This window comes from Panulirus ornatus, chromosome 66 (genome assembly GCF_036320965.1).
Source record: "Panulirus ornatus isolate Po-2019 chromosome 66, ASM3632096v1, whole genome shotgun sequence".
Taxonomy (NCBI): domain Eukaryota; kingdom Metazoa; phylum Arthropoda; class Malacostraca; order Decapoda; family Palinuridae; genus Panulirus; species Panulirus ornatus.
This window is the reverse complement of record NC_092289.1, coordinates 21080174-21092976: the sequence shown is the minus strand read 5'-3', so window position 1 is coordinate 21092976 and position 12803 is coordinate 21080174. Positions and strand designations below refer to the sequence as shown.

The 12803-nt window shown below is 38.5% G+C and overlaps 1 protein-coding gene across 2 annotated transcripts in view; it reads right to left on the bottom strand.

Annotated features, from left to right (window-relative positions):
• Positions 1-2503, bottom strand: part of LOC139746856 (lipase maturation factor 2-like) — a 38752-nt gene extending 36249 nt beyond the window's left edge. Inside the window, exon 1 of one of the 2 annotated variants that reach the window (XM_071658473.1) lies at positions 2272-2503. In XM_071658473.1, the coding sequence (XP_071514574.1) occupies positions 2272-2368 (97 nt within the window). In that variant the 5' untranslated portion in view covers positions 2369-2503. The remainder of the gene's footprint in view (positions 1-2271) is intronic. The other variant, XM_071658472.1, reaches the window with a different exon arrangement.
• Between the last annotated feature and the right edge of the window lie 10300 nt (positions 2504-12803).

Genomic DNA, 12803 nt, shown 5'->3' with positions numbered 1-12803 from the left:
ACTTAGAGAACATTCTAATGTACACTAGCAAAGTGTACAATGGAATGCAAGGGAATTCAGACAGCAATAGACTACGGGGTCCTCTGGAGGATGTGATAGTGGGAGATATCAGAAACTCAGAATAGTGTGGTAAAAGTTTTAAGGAATACAGATAATTCAAAGGGAATAACCTGCAAACTGTCATTTTGACCATGGAGGCATAAATAATGAGAGCTATGGACATGAAGCTAAGTAGTTATCAAGTCTATTCTTAAATGTATCTATAGTACTCCTTTCAACCACTCTAATAGGCAATTCATTGAATATGTTAACAATCCTGTTAAAGAAAAAGTACAGTTTGCCAATGAGTTTGTATCCAATACTTATGAGTAAAATCAGATGAATCAACTCTTGTTTTTCTTGCAGTGACTTTTAGTAAAACAATATATATAAGTGTGTATCTGGCACATGAAAAATTTCCACACACCCAAATCTTAAAAAATATGATAAACACTTCTGGCCTGAATATCCATTCATATCATTCAAAATGTCTTCTGATATTCTTGAATACCCATCTGGTTTTCTGAGTTTGAGGTGCTGTCCATGATTGTAGAAAATAAGCCAATATTAACTTGGTCTGCTGCGGGGATCACATGGCTCCTCAGTCTGTTCTGTTTACATTCAGTAGCATTTGTGTGGAAATCATGAGTATTACTGGTAGATTTTCAAAAGAATACTAAAAATTAAGATAAATCATATATTCTGTTGGATTTCATAGCACTTTAGCACCATGTGTTCACTTATATGTTCATGATCCTAAGTACATTTGCCTTTTTCAGTATTGTTCAATAAACCATAATGCACAAAATCCAAAATCATTCACTACAATTATTAATGTAGTCAGCAAACATTAAACTACTATTATAGAACAAAATCACTCAAAATTCAATGTTAAGAGAAAGTAGAGCTAAACTGGACTTTCACCTTTGAAAAATAATCATGGTCCTTGCTTACAAAAAGTTCCATGGCATTGCTTTCATTCATGACGACAAAAAAAAAGGATTGAACATGATACCAGTGCATGTAACTACAAATGTGACCTCAGAGAGGAGACAAAAATCAAGCTATTTAATCTGGGCTGCTATAAGAAGTAAGGCAAGATTTTCATAGGTTCTGTTGAGTTGCACAATGTCCTCAGCTATATTTTTTCTGATCCTCATAATTCTGTACTTGATTTCCATAGAGATAAAATCCATCAACAAATGGATTCAATGATGTGGCTCCAAATAGGAGACAGGATTCAGGTAACTACATGTCAATCAGAAAATTTAAATTCAATGTAATTTTGTTCAGCTATCAGAAGTAAGGTTTCATATGTTATGCTGATTTCTAGAAATATTTCATCAGCTTTTATACTTCTTAACTAAATTTTTTGCTGAGCTTCACAGCCCCTACAGTCAAATAATCATAAAAAAAATTAAGAAATTATAATCAAAATCATGTAGTGCCAGTCTAAATCACTTCTATTTAGTTGTGTCCATTAATATATGTTTCTTCCAAATACATAAAATATTTGTGCCATTCATAAGTACAATTTTCTCAATGTTTACAAGCATGAAGATTTTCAAGTTTTTGTCAATAAATACTGTACCTTTAAAAATATATGAAATCTCTTATGGTGTATCATATAAGTTTGAAGTTCTGAACTGTACTGCAATGGTACTTCAAAGATAACTACAACTGTTTTCCTTACAGGAATGATTCAAGATGAGATTAAAGGAATAAGAATGCACAGTCATATGTTCTGCAAGATGAGATTAAAGGTAAAAGAATGCAGAGTAATATGTTCCGCAATCTACTTATATGCTATTTCTTTATTCTGTACCTGAAAATGCATTTCTTTCCTGAAAATCTAAAAATGTCCTTTGGTGTAACCACAACAAATGCTGCTATGTGGTGAAGTATCTTGAATTCAAGCACCACAAAGGAACTGTCATTACCTAATGCTCATGAAACGAACACAATGATGCATTTTCTCAGAATCTACACTAAAGTGCTACTAATATCACATGCAATCTACTATAGTCCTGTCATTCTGGAGGTAATCAACGTGTACTTCATGCTCGTCTTAATATTCTAATGTCTATTGTCAACATTTTCATATCCATTGATCCTGTTGGTGAATTCCCATCACGTACAGTATAAAAGGTCTAAGTTCTTTTTGATACCGTTTTACACTATTGCTAAGATCTACATATCATTAACTATTTGCAGTCTTTCAAAAGTTCATACCTGGGACTTGCAGATAAAGGGATCCGAAGGCAAACATGTATATCCCACACATGCAACGAAGGAATAAATTCCTCGTGTGTAGAATATCCACAGCCATTATGGTCCTCTTTCAATAAGGAAGTGATCAACGAATCACAGAAGTCCTTAAGACACTCATAAATACCAATTTCTCCCGCCCTGCACTTCCTTCTCCCGAATCAACGTGTTGTAAACAACGGCTGAAACGTCCTGGACAATGCCAGCTGTTTCCTGATTTATTTAATACTATATTTAGACCTTTCCTATCCTTAACATACTTTTTATTTCACATTTAAATACAGTTGGTGATATCTAGTCCAAAAGAAGAACATTCCAGATTATAAATTTTTTTCAGACTCAATTCGGCAAATGACTAACCAACAACTACATTTCCATCAGTATAATATAAACTGAGATCCATGTCATATTTCATTTGTTAAGGATAATTGTACTTTTGATGACTTTCACTTCAATATATGATTGTTTCGTGTGATCAAATAAGAATAGATAGTAAAGCGCAGCTTTAGTTTACCTGCGACGCGTTGTGTTTTAAAGGCCCAACACAACGTATTAATGTATTAAAGTGAATTGATTTATTCATAGTCTAAGAAAAAATCCGAGTAACATTATTTACTGTGTTCGAAACATATGAATTTTGATTCAATCCCATGACATGACGTCATATCTATTTGAGAGGATGTTGCTGTCTGCTCATCTGCTGCTGCTACAAAATTTGGCGCGTTGCTTCGTGTTTATCCAGGCAAGTACAGGATTTTTTTTTTTTGGTTTGAAATATAAATATCTCTTCTTACGGTTCCTTCATATGAAATAATTGAGGCCATTTTCCATTCTGGCTTAGGAATCTCGTTCTGAAATGTGTTGATATCACATTCCATAACAGAGAGAATCAGCATTGTAGAATCACCAGTGTATGTTTAGTTTCGTCACAGTTCCATTCATCCACAGCTTTGATACTACAGAGGTACCTCTTTTACATCTTTTCTTGTCAGTTTCTTGCTATGACCTCTCGCTCCTCTGTCTTCACATATTTGTAAGAACTTGTAACTGTTGATATTATCAGTCTGATTCAGAAACTTGGAAGTTGCATTCACGTTTCCCGCCATTTTTCGTCCGTGCTGGACAAATATATAGATAGCCAATTTCAACCTTTTCATGTTACCTCTCTTCAGTTTCAGTTATCATCTTTGTCACTTTCATTTAGACCTTTTCTGTTATATCTAAAGATTTCCTGAAGGATGGTGACCAAACTGAGGTAGATATTCTTAACTAGGTGTAATTTAAGAAAAAATGTATTTTTTTGACATTCTTCCTCATGTACGTACAAGTACTTGCATAACTAATATCAACCAGTCATTAACAAGTTTTGAAATACTTATTCATGCCAGATTACGGTCATATCAAGGTCTTTCACTGTATCCTATTTTTATTTTGCATTTGCCCGAGTTGAATTTCATATGTTATGTATCTGACCAACTATGGAGCTTATTCCTATGCAAACAGAAGCAATCTTTTCCCTTACCACCTTCTCATATGACTGTAGCATCATCTACAGACATATGCCGTTTTCACGCTTTCAAATTGATTCGGAAGAATTAGGATTTTTCATCTTTGTTGTAAAATTGTCTCACTAAAACACCAAAATTGAACTTTATCAACATATTAAAACGTATTGAGAATGTTCGATAACCTAATTTGTTTTCACAAATGAGAGTCTGCAAAAAAATCTTTGCATCCAGTAAAACGAGGAAGTTTTGAAGGTATAAGAATCGCTCTATTGAAAGTTTTAAAAACACTGTTTAACGTCACCACCAAGAGAAACAGCACTTAGGCACAGCTGACAGCCACAGCAGAAGGAACGAGAAAAACCGTAGGACCAACACTAGTAATAGGACTTCTGTGTTGTAGAAGTAATATGGGAAGTATCATTAGTAAGGAACATTTCACCCGCAGAATTAACAGTATCTTCAATAGAACCAGTTGTAGCGGGAACAGCAGTAAGTTAGAAACAACAAACAAATCGTATGTAGTAGCGAGAAAAATAAACAAGGCGATAAAACGAGAGGAATAAGAATATATATATATATATATAACCAAATGAATTAGTTAACTAATGTTGGGAGTTCAACCCCGTCTTTTGGAGCCGTGGGACTGCCTCCTGCTGGCCTTAACACATACGATAGTGGATCTGTAGTCTGCTGGCCTTAACTCACGCTAGTGGATTTGCTGTCTGTTGTCCTTAAGTTACACCAGCCTTTCTGCAGTCAGCTGCTGAAGGCTTGAGATCGCTGGTATTACTAGGTAGCATATATACCACGGATCCATCACGTATGACTGATCCAATGTATACCACTGATCCATCCTCAAGTATCTGACACAACATCCATCAATAGCTCATCATTTATTCAAACGATCCAGTGTACATGATTTTCCCTTTACGTTCCTTCCTCTGCCTTCCCACTGAGTCAGTAAGCTGAATCGGTAAATCAGTGAATCACTGAGCTGAAGCAGTGAATAATGAACTAAATGAATGAACTAAATTGGTGATTCACTGAGTAGGGGAACTAAAACAATGAATCACTGAATTGATTCAATGAATCGCTTACTAAACTGACACAAGAGTTACTGATCACTGCCGATTGACTGTCCGTTATGTGGGCTGATCCATACCATACCCAGTGATAAGGCCAAACTTTTGACGGACTTAGATTGGGTTGTCTAAAGTTGAAATTGACTACTGCGCGAGTGTTGACACGGAGAGAGAGAGAGAAAAAAAAAAATGTTCAATTGGTTTTTGTCGAAGGGTTAAAGGGAAGTAACACTGTCAAAGGGACTAGACATCTCGGGGTGGGAGGTGGTCAGTGGGAAGAGGCCAGACGTCGGCCCTATCCTATTCTAGCGAACAGGTGTCGGTAACAAGCTAGACGTCAGCTGTATCCTCTCTAGAGAACAGGTGTCAGTCTTTTCTGCTGATAGTTTCCGGTCTAGAAGTTTCGGTCGAGACCAGAGCAACAGACAGCTCTGTCATGAGGTGAAGGTGTATTACGGTCACGAAATCAGGCTGCTTTCATTGTTTCAAGCGTGTGCAACGCGCCAGTAGTGGACGCCCTTATGGCAGAACCTCCTGTAGGAGACACAGACGAGGACTCGGGCCCTGCTACACTCGACGAAGATTACTCGTGGAGGAGGATGGAGAAGAGGAAACACCCGATACATTGAGGGGAAGGCTGAGGGACAGGGGAAACAAGACTGGGAGGGAACACAAAGAACGACGAGGGTAGACACACTTCAGGAACAACATTGTGTTACGGAAGAAGGTTCACAGGGCAAGGATCACATGTTTTCAGTCAACAATCCACTACGCTTCACCATTACCTCCGGGATCATTATACTGCGCTTCACCATACTCCACCGCTCATCACTTCAGGCATCACTATACTCACAATTCTTACATAGCCAAGAAACTTTTACATACATCATCATACGCCATCACCGCTGATCATCACTATACATAACCAGGTATCTTGCATCAATTGGTATCACTTCACAATCCTATATCACCACCTGACAACAATATACACCACACTTTACTAGTATTGTCATTTTTATTATTATTATTATTATTATTATTATTATTATTATTATTATTATTATCATTATTATTATTATTATTATACAGCTCGATTATTCCTTTTCGTGTTGGACTCCTTTGGAGCGATAAGTTCGTCGACGAGACTGTACTCCCTTAACGTCAACAGACGATGATAGAGCCTCACCGACTTAACGTTCGCGGTGTAATCAACATACATCCAGGGGTTCGGTAACACCAAACTATCGCTATACAACACTGTACATCATCACATCATGTATCAACATTTAGCAACACTTTACATCACCATGCATCATAACCTGCAAAGGAACACTATTCATTAATATTCTATAATGTACACTGCACTATCAGGATAGCTCGTCACACCCAAGTATGTAGTCTTACTTTAGCACGAGGAAGCATTATCAAAAGCTTCACTGTTAAGAAGATTTTAAATCCAAATGTCTGCCAACGATTTTTCACTGTTAGTGTATAAGAGGAGTGCTATATTGGTATTTTCAACTCAAGTTCAATTAATTTTGCTGAGAACACTTTTCTCGGTTACGAGAAAATCAAATGGAAATATTTTGTCAGCGTAGCATCATCTTTTTTTTCAATTTTTTTTTAGCATCGTCTACATGTACATTATTGACTTGTTTTACCCTACTTGAAATAAAACCTGTAGCCGATAAATAACCAGATAGAAGATATTGAGATTCAATATAAATGCCCTGGTAGAAGACTGTGAGATTCAAGGTAAAGAAACGAGATAAAAGTTTCGAAACGGTGAATACCAGATAAACCGATAGACCGATCATTGTGCTTTAGGAGAGGCTGCACCAGTACGTGCTTCCAAGAGGGAAAACATTTAGTTTTTATTCAGAAGTGAAGCAGGCGAATGAGTAACGGAGCGAGCTCAGAAGCACATTCCTTCAGTACACGAAGCAGGATGTCGTTTAGTCCTGAAGCTCTGCCTGTGTCCATGATTTTTATTTATTTATGTATTTATTCATTTACACAAAAGGAATTATAAGGAGCGTCGTAGGGATATTGAGGTGCTTCAGGGGATGATGAGTAGGTATTAGAATGATTCAAGATAGAAGGGTTGGGAGAATAATATGTCATCAGAAGACAGTGATAGTATCGTTGGCACAGAAAAGTACAAGACATCGTTGACATGACTATGGAAATCAATCGGTGAAGAAGAGAGGTATACTACGCTATCTTATGATGAAGGAACTCTGTCTATCATGAATAACGGTTTATCAAATAATTTCGGACGGAAATGAAGGATGAATATCAGCATGTCGGAGGAAGAACATAATAGGTCTGACATGTCAAGTTCTTTTCTGGAATGGCTTAGGAAAGAGAATTGTTGAATTACCGACTGGAAGAAGAGAAAGTCTTACGGGAGGAGGGGATGTATGCCTCTATTCCCACAACAATAACCTATACTATATACACTCGAGCAGAGAGAGAAGCATCACCCTAGAGAGGGAAGGAATCTTCCCAGGGGAAATCAAAATAGAATTTTCCCAAGTTGGTTTAGTCAGCGATATGAAAGTGCCAATAATGGCGGGTATAGGGGGTTGCCGGAGGAGGGGGCGCGGTGAATAAAGAGACGTTTACAAAAGTGGTCAGCGGAACCAATCGGGGGGGAGTGATGACGTAAAAGATCAGGAGTGGAAAATACAGTAGATCGGTTCATGGGAGGGTGGTCGTGACGGGCTGGAATATGGTTAGGGTGGTTGATAATCTGCTCCATATCATTAAGAATAGAAAACATCAGGGATTTAATTCCTCCAACATCTGCATGGGAGGAGTTCAGCCTTTTCCTCAGGCAAGCATATACGAAAGAAAATGTATAGCAAGAACTTCACCATACGGACGTACAACTGTCCTGTATTTTTACAGTATTGTAAGTAATCCATTATGGGGAATACACATGTGCTCGTGTGGAATGGGAGCGGATATTCAGCTCAATAGGAAACATTTTTTTTAATGCTGATAGGAAATTTATCCATCTCGGAGACTGGATTAGTTTAATGTGACACTCAGTGGCTGGAGGGGAGAGGACGTGCCCACTGGTGGCAGAGGGGATGACTTGTGAAATGATATCGGGAGAGGAATAAAAGAGGGAGAAAAGTGAAGAGAGAGAGAGAGAGAGAGAGAGAGAGAGAGAGAGAGAGAGAGAGAGAGAGAGAGAGAGAGAGAGAGAGAGAGAGAGAGAGAGAGAGAGAGAGTGTCTGATGAAAAGTTTGATCGTCATACAAGATGCGAGTTGATGCCCCTTGTCTTTCTCTCTTTACATAGTTTCCTTCCCAACCTGACTCCTAGGAAACTGTCCTGAGATCCCGTACTAGGTAAAGGCCAAGTAGTCTGAGATCCAAGTGGAAGCCAAGCACCCTGGGGTCAGGTGGAAGACAGTGTTATGGGGACAGTACTGATTGTAGAGAGTGATACTAGTACTACAATCATTGAATAGTACTGGGCGTAATGGGGCTAAATCAGTATTAGCCACAGCAGATGAGAAGAGTACTGGGTGTGGCAGATGACGGTAGCACTGGGTGAGATGAATGAGGATAGGCATGGAAGGCATAGAGTATAGACGCCAGTGTAATTGCTACTGTTACTGATGCTGGCCGAGAGATGAGAGTTTTGCTGCGTTGGTTGAGAGGCAAAGAGCGTGGCTAAGTGTATCTTGTTAGCTACCAACACGATAGTGAAATTCACAAAAAAATCATAAATTTACTTTTTTTTTTTATTTGCGTGCATGAGAGAGATAGCGGCCAGCGTACATCAGACACTCACGTGAACAGACAAATTTTTTTTTTTTTTTTTTTTTTTTTTTTTTATACTTTGTCGCTGTCTCCCGCGTTTGCGAGGTAGCGCAAGGAAACAGACGAAAGAAATGGCCCAACCCCCCCCCCCCCATACACATGTACATACACACGTCCACACACGCAAATATACATACCTACACAGCTTTCCATGGTTTACCCCAGACGCTTCACATGCCTTGCTTCAATCCACTGACAGCACGTCAACCCCTGTATACCACATGACTCCAATTCACTCTATTTCTTGCCCTCCTTTCACCCTCCTGCATGTTCAGACAAATACGTGATATATATAAATTCCCGCGTCAGCGAGGTGGCGCCAGGAAGCAGACGAAAAACGGCTCCACCCATCTACACACACACACACACACACACACACATATATATATATATATATATATATATATATATATATATATATATATAAACGCCCATATACATACATGTACATACACTGACAAATACATGTATACATATGTACATATTCATACTTTCCTTCATCCATTCCTTTCGCTACCCCGCCACACAGGAAATAGCATCCCCCTTCCCAGTTCACTCTATTCCTTGCATCCCTCTCACCCACCGGTATGTTCAGGCCCTTGATCGCTCACAATCTTTTTCACTCCATCCTTCCACATCCAATTTGGTCTCCCGCTTCTCCTTGTTCCCCCACCTCTGACACATATATCCTCTTTGTCAGCCTTTCCTCACTCATTCTCTCCGTTTGTCCAAACCATATTAACACACCCTCTTCTGCTCTCTCAACCACACTTTTTTTTTTTTTTACACATCTCTCTTACCTTTTCATTACTTGCTCGATCAAACCACCTCACAACGCATTGTCCTCGAACATTTCATTTCCAACACATCCACCCTCCTCCGTACAACCATATCTAAAGCCCATGCCTCGCAACCATACAGTATTGTTGGAACCACTATTCCTTGAAACATATCCATTTTTGAAACGAGAGAGCATGTAGGGGTAGGGATCGCCCCGAGGGATCCATCCATATAAGGGATCTGGGATCCCGAGGGCCACAGGCAGATGTGTACGTTCCCTGGCAGCCCCGAAGGCCTCGGTTGGGCTGCAGAGACAGAAAAAAGAATTATGAATTCGACAGAGATTGTAATGTTTTTATTTTATTTTCTTTTTAATTTTTTTTTCTCCACTGGTCGATAGAACGGTTAGAGACGGTGGTGGCTGGTCCCATGTGGATAAGTTGTGGTCTGTTGCCACGCATCGGTTGTGTAACACCAGAGGCGCTGCCTTAGGATTAGCCGTATTGAGATTTGCCTTATGAGTGAGCTTTTTTTTTTAGTGTGATAATTTGTATCAACTGTGGTATAACTGTTACATCATAGACCAGCGATGTTTCGATTGTTGCCAAATACCACAGGTATTCTGGGATATTAAAGTGGAAATATCATTCTCTTTTAAACATTTTTATGGAATTTGTATCTTATGTAAGTATTAATATTTCCATAGAAATGGTCTTATAAAAACAGAGTAAGTGGAAAGAAATGTTTGATGTTGGCAGAAAGACAATGAATAGGCTACTCGAAGATGGTAATTCTACTACTGTAGTTCCGAAACAGTTTTGGAGTATGAAAGTATTCGAAGGTAATTTTACCGGGAGTCTGAATTAGTTGCCTAGAGGGACATAACCTGCCGTCCCTTTTGATATACTAGACATGCTTCTGATACCCCCCTTCCCCCCAGTAAGCTCTATATGATTAGAGAACAATTTGCTATTAAGAAGCAAAGTAAGGCTGGCCTTATCATTAAGAGACCATAGGTTTCACGGGTAACTGACGGGGAACTGTGAGTCACCCACCAAGTCTCTCTGAAACGTATGGTGTTCACTTCGCCGTAAACCGGTTTTAATTACAAGTTTGACCATAATACATTCCTTGTAAACTATTACAAAATAGTTTCCTGGCTCCGTGGATTAATTTGCTGTTTAGATGCATATCGATATATTGGAAGGTAATTTGCTTAGGAATCATTATAGCAAAATAGGACAAAAGAAAAGTTTAAAAAGTTTCCTAATAGCTAAGAACCTCAAGGTATGGGGCCCACGAGGAATCTGACATCTTAAGTCGCTGATGGCAACGTTCTCGACTAAACACCAGCAGGAGATGCCAGCAGTACAAGATCTCCGATAAACTGCTTACGGCATAACATCAGGAGGATTACAGGACTTTGGTTAAAAGGTCAAGATTCCTAAGGGAACTTTGATCTCGTTAGTCCTGGATGAAACGAGCGCTCAGGGAACAACATAAACCTCTGTTGCTAACCTGTTGTGACTCGAAGGACTGAGGAGACATGTGTTCTTCATCTTTTGTTAACAGCAGAGTTAAGTAATCAGTCACCATGAAGAATGGTTGTGGAGACAGAAAGTCACCACGTATACCGTGCATGTTGCTTTTTTTTAATATGTCTGACCTAGAGTTTGGTTCCCTGAATGGGTGGTTTGGTGTGGGTGATCTTGAGTCGATACTGATAAGCTTGTCTCCCCTTATTGTCATACTTGTGAAATACAATTCTTGTGATAGGAGTGGTTGTAAAAAGCTCAGAATAATTGTCCTAATTGCTGAGGTTTTCAAGGAAACTCCGCACGAGAAAAACACCGGAAATTATTTAAAATCTGGAAAACGTCAGAATGGACAAATTGACATTAGGGCTCTTTAACTCCTATTTAGGTTTCACAGTATCAGTGCAGGGTAGCAAAGACAAGTGCTCGTGCTACCCATGGCTGATGATGAGACCCTCTGCACACACTGTAGGAAGGAATGTTCCCTGGGTTGATGGGAGCTCCAGTGGTTATTGCAGGCGGGATCTGTACGATGAGATTGTGTAAACTTGCTACGGCTTAATAATATTGAAACTTCTGTTCATGTATTTATGTTTTACAGACATCCTTCTATATCCAATTACTAGTTATTTGTGATATTTCTTGAAAATAATCATACTTAAGGTACATATACACAAGTCTCAGGTAATTAAAGTATAGTCATAGGAAATGGTAATGAAGGAATTGTGAAATGGATATTACCTAATGGCGGTTATTAGGTACGATTATAAACCAGTTACTTTATCAACTTTATATAATTATCTATAACGTTATGGATTGCAATTTAATGGGAAATTAGCTGAAATCATGTATGAGTTAGGAAAATATTTGATGATGGATTTGAAAGCTGCTGGCATTGTGGATTTGCATGTTTTGCTACAAGACTTTGAGAAGCGAGTTTTCGTTGCAAGAAAGGTTGTAATTTGTGAAATATGATAAGCTGTTACCATAGGATTATTGTTGCTAGGTAACCTCTCGTAACTAATTAATTAAAAGGACCATGGACGTCTTGCACAAGAGAGATGTTATACTTCGCTGGAAGTGTAGGAGTTACATATTAATTTGTGGATCTCACAGCTTCAGATTTCAGGTATGAAGTAAACTATGGAAGTGTTCCTTGGCCAAGTTTACATACATATTTTTTTTGGTCTACGAAAATGAAATCAGATTGAATTTTTTAAGAGTATTTACATGCGAGTTCACATGTATTGTTAATAAGTATGTGAATATGGAAGGCAGTTTGATTGGATGACAGGTTTGAAAAGTAAATCAATCATAACTGCGTCATTAAAGCTACGCCACAGGGGTATGGCCAGACTCGATATATTAACTCGTATTTGCCTCTTTCCATTCTTTTATTACTTCTCGTCTATTTATGTCATGTTCTTCAGTAAGAAGCTTGGTTTGATGAGGGCATCTGTCTGTGGCTAGAACATTAATAGAAATGTAATTAGTTACTGAATCGTGATTGTTCATTTTGCTCATCCAAGTGACTTATGGCGCATTTCATCATGTGCATTAAGGTATGGCAGATCTGTTGAGGTGATTGGTCTAAAAGTATGTGACTGTGAGCTTTTTTGGAGGGTATCATGAAGAATTACATGTAATTTCTTAGAAACTGCTTAATGTATGAAGTTCGCAAAACATTCATAAGTAAATTCTAGATGATTCTACACTCTTGATGTCATTCATGAAAAGAATTCTTTAAAGGGT